Source organism: Myotis yumanensis, unplaced genomic scaffold, assembly GCF_028538775.1.
Source record: "Myotis yumanensis isolate MYYU_CA2020_CCGP unplaced genomic scaffold, mMyoYum1.0.hap1 SCAF_4, whole genome shotgun sequence".
NCBI lineage: Eukaryota > Metazoa > Chordata > Mammalia > Chiroptera > Vespertilionidae > Myotis > Myotis yumanensis.
In genome coordinates this window covers 90,663,595-90,690,588 of record NW_027223755.1, presented here as the reverse complement: position 1 = coordinate 90,690,588, position 26,994 = coordinate 90,663,595, and the positions used below count along the sequence as shown (strand labels likewise).

The 26,994-nt window shown below is 39.4% G+C and overlaps 2 protein-coding genes across 9 annotated transcripts in view; one reads left to right on the top strand and one right to left on the bottom strand.

The window, feature by feature from the left end:
• Positions 1-26,994, top strand: part of MRTFB (myocardin related transcription factor B) — a 200,475-nt gene that overhangs the window by 133,453 nt on the left and 40,028 nt on the right. For all 4 annotated transcript variants that reach the window (XR_011471248.1, XM_070412950.1, XM_070412949.1 and 1 more), the window contains 5 exons: positions 9,546-9,611; positions 12,020-12,075; positions 13,164-13,239; positions 18,282-18,443; positions 20,579-20,757. Coding sequence is in view for 3 of the 4 variants with exons in the window: in XM_070412950.1 (XP_070269051.1) it covers positions 9,546-9,611; positions 12,020-12,075; positions 13,164-13,239; positions 18,282-18,443; positions 20,579-20,757 (539 nt within the window). In the remaining variant the exon portion in view is untranslated. The remainder of the gene's footprint in view (positions 1-9,545; positions 9,612-12,019; positions 12,076-13,163; positions 13,240-18,281; positions 18,444-20,578; positions 20,758-26,994) is intronic.
• Positions 8,725-26,994, bottom strand: part of LOC139009042 (small ribosomal subunit protein uS14-like) — a 92,058-nt gene continuing 73,788 nt past the window's right edge. Inside the window, exons 5-7 of one of the 5 annotated variants that reach the window (XR_011471250.1) lie at positions 17,281-17,379; positions 13,967-14,136; positions 8,725-9,743 (exon numbers count right to left, since the gene is read on the bottom strand). Coding sequence is in view for 1 of the 5 variants with exons in the window: in XM_070412952.1 (XP_070269053.1) it covers positions 17,362-17,379; positions 26,348-26,518 (189 nt within the window). In the remaining 4 variants the exon portion in view is untranslated. Of the gene's footprint in view, positions 9,744-13,966; positions 14,137-16,002; positions 17,380-20,180; positions 20,782-26,347; positions 26,546-26,994 lie in introns of those variants that run through there. The other 4 variants (XR_011471251.1, XM_070412952.1, XR_011471249.1 and 1 more) reach the window with 4 other exon arrangements.

Sequence of the window (26,994 nt, the reverse complement as noted above, 5' to 3'; positions counted from 1 at the left end):
CTCCTTCAAATACAATATCCAGTCCCTACCACATCATGTTGCTTTTATTCTTAACTAGAGGCCTGGTGCACGAAATTCATGCACTGGGGTGGGGGGCAGGAGGGTGTCCCTCAGCCCAGCCTGCACCCTCTCTAATCTGGGACCCTCGGGGGATGTCCGACTGCTGATTTAGGCCCGAGAGGGATCGGGCCTAAACCGGCAGTCGGACATCCCTCTCACAAGCCAGGACTGCTGGCCCCCACCGCTCACCTGCCTGCCTGATTGCCCCTAACCACTTCTGCCTGCCAGCCTGAGTACCCACTAACCACTCCCCTGCCAGCCTGATGGATATCTACTGCTCCTCTGCTGGCCTGATCGCACCCAACTGCCCTCCCCTGCAGGCCTGGTCGCCCTAACTGCCCTCCCCTGCTGGCCCGGTCCCCCCTAACTGCCTTCCCCTGCTGGCCTGGTCTGCCCCCAACTGCTCTCCCCTGCAGGCCTTGACCCCCCCAATTGCCCTCCCCTGCAGGCCGGTCATCCCCAACTGCCCTCCCCTGCTGGCCTGATCGCCCACAACTGCCCTTCCCTTCTGACCATCTTGTGACCACATGGGGGTGGCCATCTTGTGTGGGGGTGTGATGGTCAATTTGCATATTACCTCTTTATTATATAGGACTAGAGGCCCGGTGCACAAAAATTTGTGCACTTGGGGGGGAAGGGGGGGTCCCTCAGCCCGGCCTGTGCCCTCTCGCAGTCTGGGACCCCTCGGGAGATAACGATTTGCTGGCTTAGGCCTGCTCCTGGGTGGCAGAGGGCAGGCCCAATCCCTAGGTGCAGTTCCTGGTCGGGCTCAGAGCAGGGCTGATTGGGGAGTTGGGGCGCCGCTCCCTGTCATGCACAGAGCAGGGCGGATCAGGAGGTTGCAATGCCACCCTCAGTCACACTCAGGGTAGGGCTGATTGGGGGGTTGGGGCACCGCCCCCTATCACACTCAAGGCAGGGTCAATGGGGAAGTTGCGGCACCACCCCCTGTCACGCACAGAGCAGGGCCAATCAGTGGGTTGGGGCACTGCCCCCCCCCCCCCCCCCCCCGCATCACGCACAGAGCAGGGCCCATCAGGGGGTTGGGGAGCTCCCCCATCTCATGCACAGAGCAGGGCCCATCAGGGGGTTGGGGAGCTCCCCCATCACGCACAGAGTAGGGCCAATAGGGGAGTTAGGGCACCGCCCCCTGTCACACACAGAGCAGGGCGGATCAGGGGGTTGGGGCGCCACCACTGTCACACTCAGGGCAGGGCCGATGGGGAGGTTATGGCTCTACCCCGTCACAGACAGAGCAGGGCCCGTGGAGGGGGGGTGGGAGGGGGGTTGGGATGCCACACCCTGTCATACACAGAGCCGCAGGGCGATCAGGGGGTTTGGGCGCTGCACCCTGTCATGCTGATCTGGTGCCAAGAGACCTCTCGGCTCCGCTGATCCCGGTGCTGGGAGACATATTACCCTTTTACTATATAGGATAGAGGCCTGGGGGCTGGCTGGTTTGCCCTGAAGGGTGTCCTGGATCAGGGTGGGGGTCCCCACTGGGGTGCCTGGCCAGTCTGGGTGAGGGGCTGAGGGCTGCTTTCAGGCTGGCAGTTTTGACTGAAGCTCCCAACCGCTCCTTTTTTTCTTTTTTCTTTTTTTCTTCTGGGCCAGCTTTAGCTCTGGCTCTAGCTCTGAGGCTTCTGCTGCTGGTTTGTTTGCCGTTCTATAATCGAAACAATGTATAACTTCAGCTCTGAGATCCCGGCCTTCTATATTTGTTAAAATGTTTCAAACTGCCAGCTCAGAGGCCTGCAAGTCAGGCTGGGAACGTTGCAGTCTGCAGTCACGGGAGCAAGCAAGCCTCATGTTCCCTTCCAGCTGCCTGGCTGCCGGCCGCCATCTTGGTTGACAGTTAATTTGCATAAGGATATGCTGATTAGCCAATGGGAAGGGTAGCGGTCGTACGCCAATTACCATGTTTCTCTTTTATTAGTGTAGATAGATTTCAAATCTGGTCATTATCTCTCTCAGCTGTTGGAGTTGAAGAAAAAATTGAGAAGTCTTATGCTTAAGTTTTATACCCTGGAACAGTGGTCAGCAAACTGCGGCTCGCGAGCCACATGTGGCTCTTTGGCCCCTTGACTGTGGCTCTTCCACAAAATACCGACTTCTGCACATGGGCCACAAAGTTTCAATCGCACTGTACGTGCGCACCCACACGTGGTATTTTGTGGAAGAGCTACACTGAGGGGGCCAAAGAGCCGCATGTGGCTTGTGAGCCACGGTTTGCCGACCACTGCCCTGGAACATCAGAAAAATTCTACCAAATTTATGTAAATAAATTTATGATTTACAAGAGAAAGCTTAATCTGAACTTCTAACAACCACTCAAACCTAGCCCCATCACTTTACTAATTCCTTCAATATCTTTTGGTCCCTTACTGCTTATTTATTGTACCAAATTTTACTATTATTTTGGGCTTATATAGCCAGTTTTAGGTAAGTGGAAGTGAATTTAAAGTTACTTTAAAACATGATTATGTATATTGTGGGGAAGGGATGAACAAAAAAATACTCTCTTACCCTGTAAGTGGGAATATAGATTGGTACAACCATTTGGATTGCAATGTGCCCTATGAAATTTTAAATTATTAGAAATGTAGTGTGTGTTTATAAACTCAAAAGATGCTAAAAAATGAATCAGGAGAATCATTGCAGCCTTATTATAATAGCAAGAAGTCGCAAAACTTAAGAGTGTATGATTAATACACCCAAGTGTTAGATACAGCCATTAAGAATGAGCTAGATTTCATGTTTTTTGAAATATGTTTTTATTCATTTTAGAGTAAGGGAGAAGGAATCAGAGAGACAGAGAGAGAAAGGGAAACCTCGATGTGAGATAGATACATTGATTGGCTGCCTCCTGTTCACAGCCCTAGGGGGGATCGAACCTGCAATGTAGGTTTGTGCCCTGACTGGGAATTGAATGCAACCTTTCAGTGTACGAGATGACACTCAACCAACTGAGCCACACCAGCCAGGGCTACATTTCATGGTTTTTTTTTTAAGCAAACCCTAAACTACATGACTAGTATGATCCCACTGCATGTGTTTCCTTTGCATAGTGTAGATTTAATATTGTCGGAATATTCACAAAACATTCTCTGGAGCCCTAGAAATTTAACAGTGGTTACTTTGTGGAGAAGGACTAGGGTAGCATGGACTGACTTTCACTTTTCTTTTTAATTCTTCTTTTTATCTGCATGTGTTACTGGTATTTTAACAAATAAAAATAGAAATTTTTTCTAAAACATTGATTTTTAAATAGAGGTATTAGTGGTACAAATAGTAAGGCATTTCTGAGTCCCAAGCTCAGAAGCAAACACTTCAGGATGTGACTTCTTACCCTTTAACTGCAAAATAAATCATATACAGCAAAGAACTGTAAATACGTGAGTCTTTGTAGAATTACATTTTTAAATCCTGTTGATAATGGGGTGTGGAAGTAGGGAGTATATCTCCCCTTCAATTTTGTTGTAAACCTAAAACTGCTCTAAAAAAATAAAGTCTTTTTTAAAAATCCTTATGGCTTTTTTATCTTTGAAAAAAAGTGGTTCTCTTCCGCAAGTATGTAAAGTAATAGCAGTAATAGTAACAATAATTAACAATTTAACATTTATTTTTAAGGTAAAGGAAGAGCAGTTCATCAATCTTTTGCCTTTTCAGTATAAATCTTTAAGCTGTCATTTTGCTCCTCCCGAATAATCAAATGCAGTTGTAAACTTGACTGCTGAGCTGCTGCTTGATAAAACACTGAACCAGGATCGCACGGGGCCTCAAACTTCTCCTACTGTGTTACTCAGGGGCCGGTTCATCCCTCTTGTGTCTAAATTCAAAAGATAATGTGAGAATGTTGGCTTTTCTAAATTGTCTTGTTTTCATAGGATCAGGCCTCTAATTTAATACTATTTAAACAATACATAATAAATGTTTACCAACCAACCACTTCATTCATTTATATATCTGTTTGAAAATATTTTTTAAAAAAATAACTGAAATCAGGCTCTGTTTTTGGCCTGAAACTGATTCAGAGTCAATTCCAAGTGTGTTCTTTAGTTTTCCATCTTTGCTTTTACCTCTGGTTTACCCAACCGTCCCTTGACCTACTCAGGTATTTTTTGTTTTTTTTGTGGGGTTTTTTTCTTTGTTTGTTTTTTTAAATATATTTTATTGATTTTTACAAAGAGGAAGGCAGAGGGATAGAGAGTTAGAAACATCGATGAGAGAGAAACATCAATCAGCTGCCTCCTGCACACTCCCCACTGGGGATGTGCCCACAACCAAGGTACTTGCCCTTGACCGGAATCGAACCCGGGACCCTTGAGTCCGCAGGCTGACGCTCTATCCGCTGAGCCAAACCGGTTAGGGCTATTTTTTGTTTTTTTCACCCCTCATGATTCTGCAGTTTTTCTGTCCAGCATCTTATAATTAAATAATATGCATTGGATCCTCTCTAGCTTGCAGACAGCTGCTCATCTGCCCTCCCCTCTTCAACACACCCTCCTTCATACCCCATAACTAGCTATTTATAAAAAATTTTCAAGACCATGGCTGCCTGCCATTCTGCTTCCTAGGAAGTATCATTTCTGCTTTGTTTTTATAATATACAGTCCTCAGATGTCCCCTTGCAAACCTGGGCCAAAACTATGCTTTGTTTTGGCTTATTCAATTCATGCTGAATCGCTGTATATTACTATTAAAATGTTGCATAATAGGGTGTTTTTTTCTTTAGAGTGAAAAAGCACTTTAATTACATCATATTAAGGAAACATTCCAAACATTCTACTTATAGAAACAAAAAAGAATAGACATATCATTCTATGTCTATTCACAAAGCAGCTGGAAACTTTGAAGTGGGTATAAGTGTTACGTGAAAGACAGCATGATATTTTAAGGTTTTTCATACTGGAGACTAATCCTAAGATTTTGTTCTAAAAGCACTTTAAACCATTTAAGAAGCAGAAGAAAGGAACTAAAAGTAGGTACTTTTAAATATCTGAACTATTTATGATGCTGAGTAAGAATGACATTTTATCTTTACCATTAGATAATCTACCTTTCATTTTTTTAAAATGGTCTTTAAAATCAAACTTTTACTTTTCCTATATAAAAAAAGAGCAAGTTCAAAAACACTTCTGTTGATACAATATTGTTTTTATCTGTTCTAACCAAGAAAATACTAAGTCGAATTTTCAAAATTATATGCAGTTTTCTTTGTTGAAATGTAATAGGATACCATGAATGTTAGCCCTAAGAGATAATGACACATCACCTTAGAAAAATCCAATAATGAATTAAAATTTTTATCTCTAAATGCAATGGGTATAAAGTAGTATGTATTTATATTCTCACTCATCTATAATTTCAAAGATGATACATATATCATGGCCAGCAAGTGGCTCTAGAGCCTCATCTATTGATGAGGGCCCTTTTCATGCCTCTTGTGAGTTTTATAATCAGGAAATACAGAACTATTAGAGAATTCTGAACTTATAGGACCTGTTTTTGCACTGAGAATACATACTAGCTCTATAGTGAGGTATACATACTTTATTCCTGCCTCCCCTTTTTGGAGAAAATTAAACAGGTTTAAACCCAAACATTTTAAACTTAAGAACTTCTTAGAACCATAAGTTTGATTATTTTTGTTTATACACTTTTCAAAGATAAAGACAGTCTTTGAAAATGTTCAAACGTGAACAATTAGAATATGAATTCTCTTTGAACCCTATCACTATGTCCTTTGTTTTCTGAAAAGATGTAGCTGCTCACTCAGTGTTTTGAACTTTTTTTTTTCTCCCTGAGAATTCTATAGACTTGTAATTATTGGCAAGATGGCCATGGAGGATACTGGATTTTTGTCAATTAACTAATTAGGGTGGAAGCTATGTCATTCCTGCTCGTGGGTTCAGTTTTCAGACACAAGGCCATTGCCAGGAAACTGTCTTCTTAGGCAGCTGTACTACCATCACCACCCAACTGCCACCACAGAAAAGCAGTGCTGGACCAGTGCCTAGTCTTTAGTTTTTAGAAATGCAATCTTATCAACACAGGCAGTGTCAGGTTTTCCAGAGATCAGCCAGTTTATTCATTGTTCTTAAGAAACGACGACTGTGCAACAGGCGCAGCAGCGTGCAGTGATCTGGGCCTTCCCTGCCTCTGCGCAGACATGAAAGTGGAGGCTCCTACGAGAGGAAGAAGATCTCTAGGCCTCATTCATATAAGTCCCAGAGAAACTCGATAAAAAATCTTGATTCCACAACCACGAATGTTTCTGATCATTAAGAGAGGGTCTTCTCCCTTCACAGTACAGGACAAACATCGCCCAATTCTGCCCAATTCTAGTTTTCCCATGTTGTGGGACAATGAGCTGTCTACATCATTCAAGCCTTGTTCTTCCCAGCCTTCAGCATTCTGTAAGATGCAGATATCAGTTGTTATTTATTATATATTGAATTTTTATGAATGTGATGAGGGGGAAATACTAAACAGAAGTTTGATATTTTCCATAATTATGAGCCTGTCCCTATTTGATGGGTACTTTTTATAACCATTAGTTGTTCTCAGAAGAGCCTCTATCAGGTTATGAGTGACTGGTTATATTTAATATAAATGAATATTATAATTGTTTTTAACATTAGTCCAAAGTGGCAATGTACCCAGTCTCTTAATGGTGCATTGTGCCTCATATTCAGTAGAATGTGTCCAATACTGCCCACCTATTGCGATAGATTAAAATTAAATCAAGCAGGTCATCAACAGTCCTAACAGCATGACTGGTGATATGCCTCTTCTTCCATTCATGTTCTTCCTAATGTCTTAATAAATGAACATGCCTAGGAAGGCTGCCTGCCATACTGCTTTGTAGATAATATTACTTCGTGGGAAGATTATATAGGCAATGATGAGAGCATTGATTGGGAAGATTGATCTCTTATCTTCTGGTGGTAAGGCATAAGTTAGATTGATTGTTTTGCCATCAAACAAACTGCATGGGAAACACAATTGGTTTGCATTTGGGTTTTGTTTTATTTGAACAATTGATGATTGGTGACATGCATTAATTTTGTGGGTTACCCTTGTGGTAGCAGATACATTTACACATCAGCATGAAAGTGTGATTTCTAATCAAAGATGATACAGTTGACAGGGTTTTTGTCAGGGTGCATGAGGGCAGTTGACCAATGTACAATCAGGAGGTGCTTTAAGACTAACAAGCTGTTGCCTTCAGTGTTGGTTTGCACATCAAGTGGTTGCAGATGTATCCATCATTCCAAGACACCATCGCCCAAAAATATATATTGTGTTTGATACATTTCTCTCAAAAGTTTGGTGCTTTGTTTGTTTGCTTATTTATTTGTTTGTTTGTTTGTTTGAAACCAAAGAAGGGGGTTGATGTTTTCATTACCCTTTATATTTTACTCCTTTCTTTGAGCTCTCCCTTGGGAGAAAAGGAAGATACTGCTAGAGATTCTCCAACAGACGTGGACCACCGTGTTCCAGAAGTGTCAGCTTTAGAACTGGACATTGTTCTGACCTTTTTCTCCTCTCAGTATTCCTTTTCTTGGAATATGGGATTCTACCTCTTGAATATGACCATTAATTTCAGACAAGCATTAACTTTAGCATTCATAGAAGAATGTTAGAGTATGCAGCCATTTGGGTGCTATCAGATTCACAGGTCAACTCTTTGGTTATTTTGTTCCTAGTAAAGTACAGTGGGAACACACTATCCTCAATAAACTGTAAGTTATCAGGGAAAAGATCTTTGTGTTAGAGCATAATTGATCCAAAATATCACAAAGCATTTTAATGTGAGAAACATGTGCATACATTTTTTTACTATTAAATTTTGCTTTTGCTTGTGTAATAGAATCTTATGTCAGTTGCTTCACTTCTAAATGGGATGTCATGAATCTTTGTGACCCAGTGGTCCCCAAAAGAAGCAAAAAACATTTTTTTCAGTACTTAATAAAGGAAGACATTCATATCTAGCAATGAAGTTAAAAATGTTTAAAAGCTATTTTATAGCCTAGCCTCTTTTTGAAGTATACCTAAGATTGTGCTTTGCTCTATAGTCAGCACAAGGGCAAGCAAAACGCAAAGGCTATGAGGGCCACAGGCCCTTTGTCTTCAGGCCTCAGGTGTGTTGCAAGTAGGAGCCATCACATGCATTGCATTTGAGCCTGGGTAAGGGACTGGTCTAAGCTAGCCCCTGTTCCAGCCTTCACCCCCTGCTAGAAAATTCTCTCTGTCTTCCTTCCATACATTTAAGAAATACACATGGGGCCTGAGCTCAGTGGATAGAGCCCACAGAGTGAAGGGTCCTGGGTTCGATTGCAGTCAAGGGCACATAACTTGGTTGCAGGTTCCCCGGCCCTGGTTGGGCACATGCAGGAGGCAACCAATCGATGTGTCTCTCTCACATCGATGTTTCTGTCTGTCTCTCCCTCTCCCACTCTCTCTAAAAATCAATGGAAATATATCCTTGGGTGAGGATTAACCAAAAAAAAAAGAAATACACATGGGAATTTTTATTATTTTTTTATTTATTTGCATATTGACAAACCTTAAGCAGATACTTAAAATCCTAACCTTGGTTTTCATCAAGGTTTTGAAACAAAAATAAAAGTGGAAACTTAAAATTTAGTGTAAGGTAAGCCAAGGAAAAACTTTTTAAAGTTGCTTCATATATTCCTCTTTTAAAATTAGCTCATTTTCCAGCTAAAATTATAGAGATGCTATGAAAGGAATCCACTTAAGAAATGGAGAACAAAAAATTATTGTTATTAAATTGGCAAACTGAATATACACATTTTGTGATATACCTTGTTTTTTACAAGTTCTAATTATTTGTTTCTTATTATTATTAAAATTAGAAGGTGTCGATCAATTTGTGACTTTCTTAGAAGTTGTAGAATGAGCTATGGTGTCTTGTATTGTGCAAAGATTAGTAAACTTTAAATTCTTAATTTAGAAATTTTCCCTTGGGTTGTTAGTAATATCTCATGGGTCTAATTTTTATTATGCAGTTGACCTTCATTAAAGCTATTTAAAATGTGTTCCAGATGGAGTAAATCCCTCCAAATAATTCAGTATTTCCTTAAAATACATTTTTGCTATAACTAGCTTTTAACAAAAAAAAAAACTAAGGAATGTTAAGGAATCTCATATTTCTATTTCTACAAATAAGACAGTATATAAGCCAATTATTTTTATTTGCCGAGTACTATGGGATTGTATTTAAACAACAAATACTTCGCTTTATTCAGCAAATTAACATTATTAACTAACTTAACACAAAGTATTCTCAAAGAACGTCAGAGTTCACCAAGCAGGCAGAAATCATGAACTGCTTCTCTTTTTACAGATTGGATGGTGCCAGGTAGTATTCGTATTCCATTATGAATTAGAAGATGTTTAATAAAGTTGCCTCCTGCAGTTGCCTCTGAAGTCTAATGGTAATTATTTCCTTTTCACAGTGCTTCAGCTGAGGCTGCAACAGAGGCGGACGCGGGAACAGCTCGTGGACCAGGGCATCATGCCACGTAAGATTCGAGTGTCTGTCATCTCTAATGTAACATAACAATGGGCATGTCCAAGAAGAACCTGTATCCATGTAATCAATATATAATTACCAGACGAGTTTATAAGAAAAACCAGGCTTCAGCATTGCCAACCTAAGGGAATTATTTAAAACACATTTTAAAAACTCGATGCCGTTTAAAAATTGGGACTCAAATTTTATATTATACAAAGGAACACCTTTAAAACTCTGTAATTAGGCTAACATCAGTTCTTCAAACTGCAACATTTTAGTTTTAAATAATTGAAGTAATCGCTACATAATGGATCCAGTGTTACTTAGACTTGCAAAAGTAGCATATAAAATTAACTCAAAACCTTATTCTACTTTAAATTATTTAATTTAAATTATCTTTTATGCTATAGTATAGGCTATAATATTAAATGTGTGTTAGTTACAGGACTAATATTCTATTTATTATTAATAAAATCTTTCTTGCCCGAGTACAGATATTTTCCAACTAGTTATCTCTAAGCTTCAGTCCTTCATTTTTTGAGAGTTGGTTAATTTTAGAATATTTGTCCAGGCTGTCTTTTTTAGCTTTAATCACCAAGTTTGAAGATGAACCCATATTTTAGAGAGGACGAGTGGTGGTTTTATGTAGGCCATTAGGATTATTTATATGGATTTTTTCTAAAAGTTGATTTCTCCAAGAAGTAACTTATTTGGCTTTTTAAAAAATTACAAAAAAGCACTTATGCTTCCCAGTCTTCTGAATCATTGATTTTACCTTTTTTGGTTTATAAGGAACAGTTTTGCTCTGCAGAGATTTTTCCCATTGAAACCTTTTTTCTGGACCATTAATTGTCTAAATATTTTTAAGCTAGCATTGTGACAGAGTCAAAGCTGGTTTAATAATATGCCAGATTTCTTCACCACTACATTCCTGACTATGAACAGGATCAATCAAATAGGAACAAATTATGATGTTTAAGACACCACTGCTAAGCCAGTCTGCTTTTAGAAGCTGGTCCCTGCTTTTAGAAGTTGGTCCCTAGCCAAACCCGTTGGGACTGGCTGCTAGGAGTCTTTGCAGTGCTTCAAGTACCAGAGCTGACAACAGTAATGCTACAAGAGTTGATGGGCCAACTTTTGGAGATGACAGCCTAAGTGAGCCTAGTCCTATATCTCACCCACATCATCTGACTGCTTGTAGTCATTAAATGCAGGGTGTTATCAGACAGTGGTGGACATACAAAAGGTTTTGCAAAGATAATTGATAGAAATACTGCAGATGCAAGGATTTAGTAAATAAGCACTGCTTACCCTCACTTTGGGATTCTGGAATATTTAATGTACTAGCGCTTAACATATTAAAGAATCACTAGGTCTTTAGAGTGATTTGCATTGTGGTGTGGTAGAAAGAGCATGAACCTTTCAAATTCAAAATTCTAGATTTAAATCCCACTTTGATCACCATCTAGCTATATGACTTCAAGAATTCATTTTACTTCTTGGAGCCTTTCGTCTATACTGGGGCTAATGCCTACCTTGCAAGGTTGTTGTGATGATCAACAGTAATATAATTGTGATTGACCACAGAGCACTGGGCTAAGCCTGTTGTGGATTCTCAGTAAATGATAGATCTGTACAACATGAAGTACAGTGGATCTCATGTTCAAGGTCAGATCACTCAAGGTTAAATGTTCTAAGGGCATTTGGGCTTTTTCCAGTAGCTTATATGGCCAATAAAGTCCTGTGAAGGAATCATCAGAGTTCCCTTGGTGATGGTAATTTGCCCCAGCGATTGGTTGGAACTAGTCTAACCTGATATTTGCATTGTCATTATATATACAACTTCATTTTAAAAGTTTGCTTGTTTTATTTGTGAAATACATATAGTTTTTTAAATTTTTATGAGAGTTTATTTGAGCTAAACTGATGATGTATGCCAGAGAACAAGATCTCAAATGCTCCTATGAAATATATAGTGTGGGGGGTTTTTTGTTGTTGTTTTGTGTGTGTGTGTGTGTGTGTGTGTGTGTGTGTGTATGTGTGTTCTTTTATTGATTTCAGAGAGGAAGGGAGAGAGAGAGAGATAGAGAATCACTGATCGGCTGCCTCCTGCACACTCCCTACTGGGGATTGAGCCCGCAATCCGGAAATGTGCCCTTGACCGGAATCGAACCTGGGACCTTTCAGTCCATAGGCTGATGCTCTATCCACTGCTAGGGCTGAAATATATAGTTTTAATTATGAAACACTTAAGGTTCCAAATTTTGCAGATCTCCTAAAGGAACTAGTAAATAAATGGAACTGTAGATGTGAACTACTAAGGTTAAGAAGAAACACCAAGAAGTACTGTAACGTTTGACTGAAGTATTAACTCCTCTATTTATACTACGGAACCAATTTCTTTTCCTCTCGCAGCCTTGAAGAGCCCAGCAGCATTCCATGAGCAGATAAAAAGCTTGGAACGAGCCAGAGTAAGAAATCTCACTTTAAAATGTTCTACTTCTCTGCTTCTCTCATTTCAAAACACCTGTGGACAAGTAGCAGTCTTACTCCTAAATATGTCAAAAGAGGAACTGCAGTGAATTTGCAGGATACATGGCATATAGAGTAATATATCCTGGGGTAGTTTTTATCTTAGAAATTGGTAGAAAATACATGACATTCAAATTTTGTTCTTTTAAAACTAGTGACTAGTTTCGTACATACAGGACAAATCATACTTCTCTGCTTACTTGCTTTCAGGGCATAACCACAGTTTTCAGAATAATAATGAAGTAATTCTGCCATTTGTTACCCCAGCAGATGGACACAGACCCTAGTGTTACCTGTACATGTGACCAAGGGTAGGAGAATCTGGCCAAATCAAAGAATATGGCCACAAGCCACTCTGTGTTATGCTTTGAGTTGACTCCATCATAGTTGCATACCGAATTGATATTTATTATTTTTCTTTAAAAGTACCAATATGCACATTTTTTCTTTTTGTTTTAGGGAAAACTTTTATCATGATTTATTAAAAGCATTTTCCAAAAATTCCTTTAGAATTTTCTCAGGATGCAATAATGATCTCTTAGAGTCTTATAAAATATAAAACCCTGTTGTTTGGAGTTGAGTACAGTTCTGAATAAGAAAATCTGATCAAGGATATGAACTCATCAAAGAAAATATGAGAAATTTTAGTGAATTGTTATTTAGGTGGATTTTTGACCTGAAGTTTAGATTTTTTTAGATATTTAAGTGTTCGAAATTTTATGTCTGTTCAAAAATCAATTTCAAAATTATGAGCCTTTGCCTTTCCCAAGTTTTAAAATAAAGGTCTATAACTTGATTACTTTATACCAGCATATACTATGTCCTTGTACAATGTTGAAGGCTGTAATTTAAATCATATATTGGATAATAGTTTCTCAAAGCACTAATTTCTACTTTTCTGTTCCTCTCAAAATCATGACCAAAAGGGTATCAATTAATTTAAATGGAGTACCTTGAGAGAAAAATATGTAAAACCACAATAAGTCATAATCAATTTATGACAAGATTATCTCTCTTTTTTTTTAAGACTGAAAACTTTTTGAAGCACAAGATTCGAAGTCGACCAGATCGTTCTGAACTTGTCAGGATGCACATTTTAGAAGGTAAAAATTTTATTTCTGCTTGTTTTATGTGAGAATGCCGCCATTTCTTTTTATTCCCATTTAATAACTTTTACCCCACAGGCTGACATCCTCCAAATTGGAGAGCAACATGAAGACCCAAAGTTATGTTAGGTACATGGGAAAGGTTTGATTCTCCAAATAACCTACTGATGGACTGACTCTTCCCCTCCAGCTGGTACCATAGGTGTCTGTCATACTGTCCTGGAAAAACTTTTCAGTCGAGGATTTCTTCTTCAGAGAGGGACATGTGCCCACTCATTAAGTCATAAAGGGTACAATAGCCACAAGTCTAACCATAGATTTCCCTGTTATGTCTGCCTGGTACAGTGTCCACACCTAACATTATTGCTTTGTTGCTACTTGCCCACAACAGTCCAGCTTGATTTAACCATTATCTTAAACACCCTCCACTCAGCCCACCAAATTTTCTCCATCTGGCCTCATCACTTATGAAGCTGGTAGGGATGGTTCTATTCCATCTTTCATGAGACGAATGGCTAAGGCCAGGATATTTTTCTCTCTGAAGACATAGCATTCTTTTTTTATTATTGTTGGCACTATTACACATGTCCCCCACTCTCCCACCGGCCTTCACCATTGTTGTCTGTGCCCATGGGCTACGCATATGCATTTTTGTTCTTGGCTAATCTCTTCTATTCCCCCACCCCCACACTCCTCCCCTTAGCTCTCCCAGTCTGTTCCATACCTCCATGCATCTGATCCTATTTTGTTCGTCAGTTTATTTTGGTCATTAGATTCCACATATAAGTGAGATCGTATGGCATTTGTCTTTCTCTGACTGGTTTATTTCGCTTAGTTTAATAATCTCCAGGTCCGTCCATGCTGTCACAAAAGAAAAGAGCTTCTTTTTTACAGCTGAGAGAGAGAGAGAGAGAGAGAGAGAGAGAGAGAGAGAGAGGTGAGAAATGTCAATCCCACACCTGCCCCACTAGGGGTCGAACCCACCACCTTTTGGTATACAGGACAACACCCCAACCACCTGAGCCACAAGGGCTTTTATCCACTCATCTACTGATTCGCACTTTGGCTCTTTCTAGATCTTGGCTATTGTAAAGAACACTGCTATGAACATCAGGGTACATATATTCTTTCTTATTAGTGTTTCGGGGTTCTTCGAATACATTCCCAGTAGTGGGTTCACTGGGTGAAACGGCAGTTCCATTTGTAATTTTTTGAGGAAACTCCACACTGTTTTCCAAAGTGGCTGAAGACAGAGCATTCTTGAAAGCTGGTATCACCACCATAAATTTCTCAAGTTACATTTTCTTTCATTGTTTTGCTTCTCTGACTAATTTATTGAGCAAGACTAGGAGCTTGACCCTGTGATAGTCTTCAGTATGTTAAAACTTGAGAAGACACAAAGAATCTGAAAACTTCTCAAATATTCAGACACAATTATCATGTAGAAGAAAGATTAGATTTGTTCTCTCTGGCCTGATGACAGATTTAGTATTGAATTAGGTTGACATGAGAATTAGGTTGACGTAAAAAGTATTAGGTTGTAGCTCAACATAAGGAATAATACCCTAAAGGTCAGGTATGTCCAAATACAGACTCTTCAGGAAGCCACATGGTGGCTGTGATCAGAGGTGTTTAGTCATTGGCCAGTGAGCCAGACACCAGAGGCCAACAAGTGAACCTGTCTTCATGGAGTTTACATTCTAATGGTACAGCCAGATAAACAGACAAAATAAATGAATTACACAATCAGAAAAGTGCTTTATAGGGAATAAAGAGGCTGCTGTGAGAATAAGTACAGGCTGACACCACATTAAGGATGTTGTAAAGAAGCTCCAAGTATAAAGTTAGCCTCTACAACCCCAAGTAGGGTCTCTTCTAGTCCAAAGAATCTATGATTATGTGACTGTCTTCATATCTGGGGCAGGAAGTGATAGCCCCTGGCTGATAAACTCTTCAGGTTGTGTTCTCAGAAGTCCACTGGACTGAAAAAGCATTTCCAGAATTCCAGTGGTAGGGCAGGAGCCGCTACCAGCTATCAGGGATAAGTGAACCTCCAAAGAAGTGATTTACTGGTAAGTGACTAGGTAATGGCTCTTTCTCTGCCTGCAGACATCTTGACCTATAAGAGGCATTTTTGGAGGAACAATGCTGCCTGTTTCAACTTACCCCCTAACTGTAACAGGCTTTATTAATATAATTAAAACCAAGGCCAATACATTTAGCTATCAAAAGAAATCATATTTGCTTTATATAAAGAAGGCTACCCAACATTTAAAAACCTACTTATGTACATGACTGAACCTTAAGTGATGTTTTTAAGACATCTGTACTCAAGTTGGGATTTTTAAAGTAAGAAAAAATGTGTCATCTATACTTTTTAAAATGCTCTAAAACCACCCCCAAGTTATTTTAACATTATCCCAATTTGATATTTGGCAGGCAAAAGTCTAAATTGTTTTCTGAAGTTTAGGAGCTAAAATCCAGCCTCAGCCTAATGGAAATGAGGTGGTAATAAGACTAGGAACAGAAACATACCGAAATGCCAGCCTCTGAGTATTTATTTTTGGAATAGTTTCTTTCCAAACATATTCCTAGTATCACGAAGATTGTGTTGATGGGAAAGAAGAGGAAGGCAGAAGACTGCTCTACCTAAATCAGCGGTTCTCAACCTGTGGGTCGTGACCCTTTTGGGGCTCGAACGACCCTTTCACAGGGGTCGCCTAAGACCATGGGAAAACACATATATAATTACATATTGTTTTTGTGATTAATCACTATGCTTTAATTATGTTCAGTTTGTAACAATGAAAATACATCCTGCATATCAGATATTTACATTACGATTCATAACAGTAGCAAAATTACAGTTATGAAGTAGCAACAAAAATAATTCTATGGTTGGGGGTCACCACAACATGAGGAACTGTATTAAAGGGTCGTGGCATTAGGAAGGTGGAGAACCACTGTAATTATATATGTGTTTTCCGATGGTCTTAGGCGACCCCTGTGAAAGGGTCGTTTGACCCCCAAAGGGGTCGCGACCCCACAGGTTGGCGACCCACAGGTTGAGAACCGCTGACCTAAATCTTAACAGAAGCATTTAAATATCAATCTAAGAGTGCATGATCTAATTCTCACAACCTATCATCCTGTATGGTTAGAAGTGTTTTATCTCACAAGATAGGGGCCACAGTTAGTTATATGCAAAATCATAAAAATGAGATGACTACACGTTATTTTAACTTATGGACGTGCATTTATTTGCCAGAATTCTGACTAAGGGCTAGGACCTTCACTTCGGGGAAGGCTTTAATGAATGGAGTTCACTTCATCTTTCTTGCATAAAGCACAAAACCATTGTACATTGTCTACAATTTCCATTTATGGTGGAAGAAAAACTTTAAGACACTTGAAAAGCAATCTGAATTTTTAAATCCTAGATTTTACAATTTTTCCCCAAATCTTTTACAGTTACTAACTGCCCTAATTTGACAGTGATTTTTTTAATGATTTACCTTTCTCAAATTGTTCCAAAGCATTTGTACAGGTTTCTATGAAGCATTTTATTTTTTTATTGTTCTTACATTTTTTAAAAAATCTTTATTGTTGAAAGTATTAATAATCATTCTATTTTTGAACTTTGTCTTTCCTCATAACATCTAATTGTATTATGTATTGACATTAGCAATCCTGACAGATATTAACTATTTTGTGGACAATCATGGTTTTGGTGAGCACATAAATCAACTGGTGGAAAGATAAGTGCAGTGACCCATGATCAACATGAGTTTGAGCTGTACAGGTCTACTTATATATGATTTTTTCAGTGAATGCTATAAATGTATTTTGCCTTCCTTAAAATTTTCTTAGTATCATTTTACTCTAGCTTACTTTATTCTAAGAATACTGTGAATAATACATATAACATATAAAATATGTGTTAATCGGCTATTTAAGTTATTAGTAAGGCTGGTCAACAGTAGGCTATTAGTAGTTAAATTATATGTAGATTTTTGACTGGGGGGGGAGTCAACACACCAAACCCCTGAGGTGTTCAGGGGTCAGCTATACTCAGATGTGCCGCAGAGTAGTTTATCGGCCTCAGGCTTGCTTAGGGCTTCAACAAGGACATTTTACCTACAAAATGAAGAACATCAGTTAATCCTGAGAATACTTATGGGGACTTTCATTAAAAGACCTTCTGTATAATTTAAGAGGCAAGCAACTTTCAACTCTAAATTTTGCATTAACACCTCATCATTATGTTTAATCAATTATAAACATTATTTAGAACAATGTAATAAAATGTTAGAGTTATGAGAAACACAAGTAATTGACAGAATTATGCAAATGAACAAGTTACGATGTTTATAATAGTTTCACAAGTTCATTTATTTGTAAATAGATGAGTTGATGCTTTTATATGACCATTAATTACTATGTACAGTAATTGAATGTTCTAACAGACACAGGATTATTTATGTATGCAGAAATAAACCCAAATTCTTAATTATGGTGATTGACTCTGTGACACATGGGATCAATACAAGAATGTGATTTGAAGCTCTTCTCATTGTCTCCTGCAGAGAAGTTTATATCCTAAAATACAGATTTCTAAGATACAGTGTCTCTACTTCTAGGAACTGACTTTCCAATGAAGCCAAATCTAAAATAGTGAACTTCTTGAGCCATGGGCCACATCTCTCTTGTTCACCCTCTGTATGCCTGATACCTAATCAATGTGAATATGCCGCTCTTGCCATAAATGAACAATAGCAGTACCCCACTTTTTGCTTAAGTTCATGTTTATTTGGGTCAATGGGCATCCATATTGTATAGGCAGTATAAAGCTATCCAGGACTAAAAATATAAAATATATACTGGAGCGGTCTTAAAAAGTCATTTTCTTTTTCCGTAAATATGTTGAGAACACATCAATATGTTTAAACCAATTTAACTTAAATTAGTTGGCCTGAAATAGCATTGTGGAATAGAGAGAGTAATTCAAGTAATGGTTTAAGCTGTGTTTCTTCTTTTAGAAACATTTGCAGAGCCATCCCTGCAGGCCACTCAGATGAAGTTGAAAAGAGCTCGCCTAGCTGATGATCTGAATGAAAAGATTGCTCAGAGACCTGGTCCTATGGAGCTGGTGGAGAAAAACATCCTGCCTGTGGACTCCAGTGTTAAGGAAGCAATCATAGGCAAGACTTTAAAAACTTATTCTGGGAGAAAAACAGCTTGGCAGTTTTAGAGAAAACAAATTTACTTTAAAAAGGCCAGCACCAATCATAAGTATTGTTTTCTGGTAGGTTAGAAATTAACACCTGCACTGATTCCGTGATTATTATTATTATAGTTGTCCCTCAGCATCCAAGGTAGATTGGTTCCAGGACCCCCCATGGATACCAAAATCCTTGGATGCTCAAGTCCTGTATATAAATGCCATTCGCATTTAACCTACCTACCATCCTCCCATACACTTCAAATCATTTCTAGATACCTAATACCATGTTAATGCTATGTAAATAATTGTTAAACTATATTGCTTGGGAATAATGGCAGGAAAAAGCCTGTACATGTTCACTACAGAGGCAGTCATCTTAGGCCTAACTATGTAGTACATGTCAGCAACAATGTGACGTTTTGGGGAAATATTTTTGATCTGGAGTTGTTTGAATCTGAGGATGCAGAACCCACAGATACAGAGGGCTAACTGTATATTAGATACTGTTAAGGATAGCATCTCTTACCAGTAACACAGAGATTCTCCTTACATCCTAAGTTTAAGTCTTTAAGTTCTGATTTCCTTATCACATTGTCTAAGTTAGACTTATTGTACTATACTGTTTAGTTTATGTTGTTTTGTTTAAAATTTTTACAAAGTTCTTATTATTTTTGTTCTCTTTACTTCTAAGAAAGATAAAGAAAAATAGCTTGTTCTGTGTTAGTTCAGCAAGGTAAATAGAGATGAGTATATATGTATTCATTATGAATGGTAGTATTTTGTCCATCTTATCTCACTTTTATCATACTTTGTTACTAATATTTCCACTTTTTTCTGGTATAAAATTTAGCATGAAAAATAAATTCCAGAATAATGCCACTTATTCAGCAAGCAATTTTTTTTGTTGTTAATCCTCACCTGAGGATATTTTTCCATTGATTTTTAAAGAGAGTGGAAGGGATGGGGAGAGACAGAGAGAAACATCAATGTTAGAGAGACACATCGATTGGTTGCCTCCTACACGTACCAGACCAGGGCCAGGGATCGAGCCTACAACCTAGGTACATGCCCTTGACAGGAATCAAAACCTGGCACCCTTCAGTCCATAGGTTAACCCTCTATCCACTGAGCCAAACCGGCTAGGGCTCAGCAAGCAATTTTTTAAAGTTAATATTCTACTTGAAAACTATGATAGTTTCCATTACTCATGGGGACTTTCTGTTTTGCATTAGTATGAATTTCAATCTTAGGCCATTCGTAGTCCATAATTCGAAGTAGTACAATCAGCTATGATTCCTTTTAATCCCAAGGAAACGGGCTCCCAAAAGCAAGGTATCAGTATAGCTGGGCCTCTCCATGAAGTGGGACTTAACACGATACCCAGTCACCAGCCCCATTTTCCCCATTGCCTCTTACTGCTTTGTAGTAGTTGGATTCCATATCAGAATCCAAATAAGGTCCACATGTTGCCTTTGGCTGATACACCTCTTAAGTCTTAATATTTTACATGGGCCTTCCTCCTCCTTTCATTTCTTACTATTTATTTGTTGATGAATGTGGTGGTTTTATCTGTGGCATCTCCACATTCTGATTTTACTGGATGCATTTGCATCCACAGGTGTCATTAAAAACTTCCTGTCTCCTGCCGAAACCGGTTTGGCTCAGTGGATAGAGCATCGGCCTGTGGACTGAAAGGTCCCAGGTTCGATTCCGGTCAAGGGCATGTACCTGGGTTGCGGGCACATCCCCAGTAGGAGATGTGCAAGAGGCAGCTGATCGATGTTTCTCTCTCATCGATGTTTCTAACTCTCTATCTCTCTCCCTTCCTCTCTGTAAAAAAATCAATAAAATAAAAAAAAAATAAAAAACTTCCTGTCTCCTGTACTTCCTATAACTGGCAGTTGGATTCAAAGGTTTGACTAGATTCAGGTTTGATTTTACCCCCAAGTACTTAAGGTAGGTAGTGGCGGGAAGTACATGATGTTCTTTTTTCTTCTTTTTTTTTATAACCAGATTCCTAAGTTCTTAGAAAAAAACAATATTCTCTTCCTTTTTTATTTTAAGTTTGGTATTCCAAGGCAAAAATCAATTACAAATCATTTCTTTCTTTAGGCGTTGGGAAGGAAGGCTATCCCCAAACTCAGGGAGATTTCTCATTTGACGAAGACAGTAGTGATGCTTTGTCTCCGGACCAGCCCGCCAGCCAGGAGTCGCAGGGCTCGGCCGCATCCCCAAGTGAGCCAAGAGTTAGTGAGTCACCGTCTCCTGTGACTGCAAACACTCCAGCCCAGGTATCATCCTTCTTGTTTTTACCCCTAAATAGAGAAAGTACCTTGCTTTTTTGTATATCAAGTATATTTCTTGTATTTTACATATCAGTACATTCTCACCAGAAGAAAAGTCTGAAAATGTGGAGAAATATCTATTCACCTGTAATCTAACCACTGTTAACATTTTTCAATAGATTATTGCAATTCATTTCTGTTCTATACACACATTTTTATTTTACAGTTTGTAACTCTTAAAATATTTCACATAACTTTTTTTAGATATAATTCATATATCATAAAGTCCACCTTTTTTTTTTTACCACCTTAACCATTTTATTTTTTATTTTATTGGTTTTACAGAGGAAGGGAGAGGGAGAGAGATATAGAAACCTCAACAATGAGAGAGAATCATTGATCGATGAGAGAGAATCATTGACCGGCTGCCTCCTGCACGCCCCCTATGGGGGATCGAGCCCACAACCCACGCATGTGCCCTTCACCGGAATCAAACCGGGGCCCTTCAGTCCACAGGCCAACACTCTTTCCACTGAGCCAAACCAACTAGGGCACCACCTTCACCATTTTAAAGTGTACAGTTCAGTAATGTTAAATATACTCACATTGTTGTGCAACAGATTGCCAGAATGTTTTTGTCTTGCAAAACTGAAACTATACCCAGTAAACAACTCCCAGTTCCTCCTCCCCCCAGGCCCTAGCAACCACCATTCAGTTTCTGTCTTTACGAATTTGACTGCTTTAGATATTTCATATTAGTAGAACCATACAGTATTTATCTTTTTGTGACTGTCTTATTTCACTTAATATAACGTCCTCAAGGTTCACCCATGTTGTAGTATGTGACAGAATCTCCTTTATTTTTAAGGCTGAATAATACTCCATTGTATGGATGTACATTTTTTTTATCCATTTGTCAGTGGACACTGGGTGGTCCCACCTCTTGACTTTTGTGAATAACGATGCTGTGTACATGGGTGTGGAAATCTTGTTTTCTAGACGTGTTTGCAATTCTTTTGGGCATATACCCAGAAGTGAAATTGCTGGATCATATGGTGATTCTATTTTTAATTTGTTAAGGAAGCTGCATATTGGTCTCCATAGTGGCTGTACCATTTCATATTCAGCAGTGCACAAGGATTCCAATTATCCACATCCTTGCTGACACTTGTTAATTTATGTTCTTCTAATAGTAGCCGTGCCAGTGGTGTGAGGTGATACCTCCCTGTGCTTTTGATTTGCATTTCTTTAATGATTAGTGATGTTGAGCATCTTTTCATATGCTTGTTGGCTATTTCTATATTATCTTTGGAGAAATGTCTGTTAAAGTCTTTTGCCCATTTTTTAATCAGGTTATTTGTTTTTCTATTTTTGAGTTGTAGGAGTTCTTCATATATTTTGGATATTAACCTCTTTTCAGATATATGATTTGCAAATATTTTCTCCCATTCCATGTGTCACTTCTTCACTCTGTTGATAGTGTCTTTTAATGCAAAGAAGTTTTTAAGTTTGATATAGTCCCTTGTCAATAAATATATATCACTTTTTATTGCTACGTAGTATTCACTTGAACTGAAATACTGCATCTCTTTTAACCAGTTTCCATTGTTGGTTATTTGGGCTTATTTCCTGTTTTTCACTCATACACACAGTAAGAGCCCCTGTTGTATTCTCACATATTTGCTACACCCCGGTGTGTTTTTTTAATACATACACTGTTGAGCACTTATTTCATTATTTCTCTGGATAATTACCAGATATGGAAATGAACTTGAAACTTTTGTTGGGCAAAAGATAATTGCTTTCCAGGAAGGTAATACAGATTTCCAGTCACTATGTGTTTACCACAAGTAGGTAATACCATTACCATAAGTCTTGCACACCATTTGGATATTTGACTGTTTTGACTCCTTGATTTTTGTTAGATTGAATTCATTTGTTCAACAATAATTTTTTTTAACCATCCAAAGTGAGTTTATTCAAAATTGCAACAGTAATGAGAGCATTCAATTAATAAGATATGCTTTTTGAATTTTACTTGTGCTTTACACTGTGACTAGAAGGGAAAGTAAATTGCTAACCATTCTTTTTTTTTTTTAAATTAAATCTTTATGGTTCAGATTATTACAGTTGTTCCTCTTTTTTCCCCCCATAGCTCGCCTCCACCCAGTTCCCACCCCACCCTCTGCCCTTACCTGCCTCCCCCCACTGTCCTCATCCATAGGTGTACGATTTTTGTCCAGTCTCTTCCCGCACCCCCCCACCCCTTTCCCCCCTTAGAATAGTCAGTCCACTCCCTTTCTATGCCCCTGATTCTATTCTATTCACCAGTTTATTCTGTTCATCAGATTATTTATTCACTTGATTTTTAGATTCACTTGTTGATAGATGTGTATTTGTTGTTCATAATTTGTATCTTTACCTTTTTCTTCTTCCTCCTCTTCTTAAAGGATACCTTTCAGCATTTCATATAATACTGGTTTTGTGGTGATGAACTCCTTTAGCTTTTTCTTATCAGTGAAGCTCTTTATCTGGCCTTCACTTCTGAATGATAGCTTTGCTGGGTAAAGTCATCTTGGTTGTAGGTTCTTGGTATTCATCACTTTGAATATTTCTTGCCATTCCCTTCTGGTCTGCATAGTTTCTGTTGAGAAATCAGCTGACAGTCGTATGGGTATTCCCTTGTAGGTAATTGAGTCTCTTTCTCTTGCTGCTTTTAGGATTCTCTCTTTGTCTTTTGCTCTTGGCATTTTAATTATGATGTGTCTTGGTGTGGTCCTCTTTGGATTCCTTTTGTTTGGGGTTCTCTGCGCTTCCTGAACTTGTAAGTCTATTTCTTTCACCAGGTAGGGGAAGTTTTCTGTCACTATTTCTTCAAATAGGTTTTCAATATCTTGCTCTCTCTCTTCTTCTGGCACCCCCATAATTCGGATATTGGTACGCTTGAAGCTGTCCCAGAGGCTCCTTACACTATCTTCATATTTTTGGATTCTTTTTTCTTTTTGTTTTTTCGGTTGGGTGATTTTTGCTTCTTCATATTTCAAATCTTTGACTTGATTCTTGTGATCCTCTTGTCTGCTGTTGGAACTCTTTATAATATTCTTTATTTCAGTCAGTGTATGCTTAATTTCTAGTTGGTCCTTTTTCATAACCTCGAGGGTCTCACTAGATTTCTTGAGGGTCTCACTAAATTTATCGGTGGTTTCTAGAAAATTCTTGAAAAACCTTAGAAGTGTGGTTTTGAACTCTATATCCGGTAGTTTGCTTTCCTCCATTTCTGTCATTTGTGACCTGTTTCTTTGTCTCCGCATTTTTTATGCTTCCCTGTGTTGATAGAGTGGCTTTCTGTGCTAGGTGTCCTATAGGGCCCAGTGGCTCAGCCACCACTCTTGGTGCACCCCTTTGTGGGCTCTGTGCACAGTCTTGTTGTAGTTAAGCCTTGATTGTTGTAGATATCACTGGGAGGAATTGACCTCCAGGCCAATTGGCTGTGAGAATCGGCTGTGTCTGCAGTGGGAGAACTTCTGTTCTGGAGACACCCCTCCGGGGCAAGACTTGCTTCAGTGGGGCTTTGGTGCTCACTGAGTCTGCCCCCTGAGTGTGTCCCTTATGAATCTGAGGAGCTGTAATCTGGATGGTCCCACTCTGACCACTGGGTACACTGGGTCTTGGATCTCTAAGGAGGTGCTAATTTAGCCTCTGCCTGAGGCTACCCAGCAGGAGCTATGGAGAGACCTGCAGATTCCTCTTCTTTGTTTGGGGTTTGGAGGTGCCCAGATGAGGCCCAGCTGTGAAGCAGTGCAAGCTGCTGTGGGGCCTTGGGCCTTCTTTTGGAAGTTCTGGGTCTCTCTGACCCAGCTGCAATTTGTTAGGTAATTTTCAGATTGCAAAGGGCCAGGCCTATCATATGCAAAAGCCTCTGCGCACAGCTTGGGTGGGGCGGTGTCTCAGGGGATCAACAGGGCGGAGCAAGCAGCTATGGCTGCTCCTCAGTCCTACCCTAAGAGGCCCCGTGTCTCAGTGTCCCGGTAATCGCTACAAGCACCTCTGAAAGAAAGCCGCCCTCGAGTTCCGCCCGATGCCAGACAGTCCAGTTGCTCCCCATATGAGTCTGGGTCCCAGAGACTTGCCTGGAACTGGAGTTCAGAGCAGTCGGGAGCTTGAGACTCCCTCCCGATTGAAAAAGACAACCGCGTCCTCAGTTGCCAGCCCTTTCCACGTGCATGTACCTCCGTACCTCTGCACTTTACTTCCGCAGCTCCTCTGAGTCTCAGTGTTCTTTTCTCTTTCCTTCTAGTTTTAGAATTTCCACTCAGCCAGCCTTCCTGTGGTTCTGGATGATGTCCGTTTTGTCTTTTAGTTGTATTTTTGAAGTAGTTGTGCAAGGCAGCAATTTCCAGTGTTTACCTATGCCACCATCTTGGTTTCTCCTGTTCAACAATTATATATTGAGCACCTTTTATGTGTCAGATTGTATTAGGAACTGAAAATCTAGTGCATGCAAAAGAATCTAAAATATTTTTTATAATTGCATTAGAAATACACATTTCTTATTTTTCAGTGGGTGTTCATGTTTCTTTTGGTTTTATAAGAACTCCTATGCTGTATATAATTTGTTGTTCTCTCCTTATAGTTGTCAACTGATGGTTATTAACACCAATTCAGCCCCATTAGGAATCCCCAATTTGGTGTGTGTTGAAGAAGGAAGCTTTATTCAGTGCAAAACAGCTCAACTGTGATACAGCTTGGCTGTGAAAACAGCATAGCTGTAAGGTAGCCCTGAGGCCAGGCCTCTCTCTGGGTAGACAGCTCTACTCTGGTCCTCACTGGTCTACTCTGCGCTCTGATAAGACATCTTTGTTTTAGCTCAGCCAGGGAAATGCAGTGTTCAGTGAAAAAGGAAAGTATACTCTCAAAGCCAGAAGGTAGCTGGCTTATATGGACAGAAGTCACCACCCCTTTGCCTTGATTGGTCTGTCTTCATGCAAATGAGGACTCCAAATCCTCGCATTTTGATTGGTTCAAAAGGCACTGTCCTCATTGGTCAGAATAGAACCACTCTGGTTAGTCAGAGCTGCACAACTCCGATTAGGTGGAGAAAGCCTCAGTCCTATTGGTTGAAGTAGGATTCCAGGAATTCCTTTATAAGGGGTGGCTCAGATGGCAGAAACACTGTACAGGCTGGCAGGTCAGTGCAGAGGCTGGTAGTTCAGTGCAGAAATCTCTATAAAGAGCAGTTTGCATGAAGGGCCCCTGTTAAAAATGGCTGCTAGGCTTTGGGGGTTTTTTGTGTTTTTTTAAATAACTGAAGTTTTTTATTTCATGTACAAGAGATAGCATTCTGTGGTAAGGGAAATGTCTTTTTTTTTTTAATTGATTTTTTTACAGAGAGGAAGGGAGAGGGATAGAGAGTTAGAAACATCGATCAGCTGCCTCCTGCACACCCCCTACTGGGGATGTGCCTGCAACCAAGGTACATGCCCTTGACCGGAATCGAACCTGGGACCCTTGAGTCCGCAGACTGACGCTCTATCCACTGAGCCAAACCCGTTAGGGCAAGGGAGATGTCTTAAGTGACCCATTCATGGAAGTTTACCTGGTCCAACTTAATGAAGTCTATATCCTTCATGTACTGGCTGAAACACTGGGGGCACATATTGAGGCCATATTTCCAGATCAGACCATGTAAATTTGAGCAGACATGGCAAGAATGAGAATCCTGGCCGAATCTTCTCTGATGGCTCCAATAGAGTTGCTGGTTACACATCTTGCTTTCTTTGAAGTAATGAGGCAAAAGGCTAGGCTTTGCAGGGGGGGGGGGGGGGGGGTAAAGTCAAAATTATTGAGCTACTTAATGGGATTAGTCAAGTTCAGTAGAAAATGTCCTTGTTAAAATCTAACATCATAGAATTTTTTTAGTTGGAAAGGAATTTAACAGTTATCTGCCTTAACTCTTATACCAGGGGAGGCCTGGGTTCAGAGAAGTATGGAAGTTTGGAGATTAAAAATATTTGCATATTTTCTTACAGCATTTCTTCTCTTTCATGAATATCTGTTTGTCTTTCAGCATTATTTTCTTCCTTGTACTAATTACTATAATCTGAACTATATTAATTTCTTTGTTATTGTGTCTATGCCTCTAAATAAAATGTGAAAGTGTGAGCCTATGACAGTGATAGCGAACCTATGACACGCGTGTCAGAGGTGACATGCGAACTCATTTTTTTGGTTGATTTTTCTTTG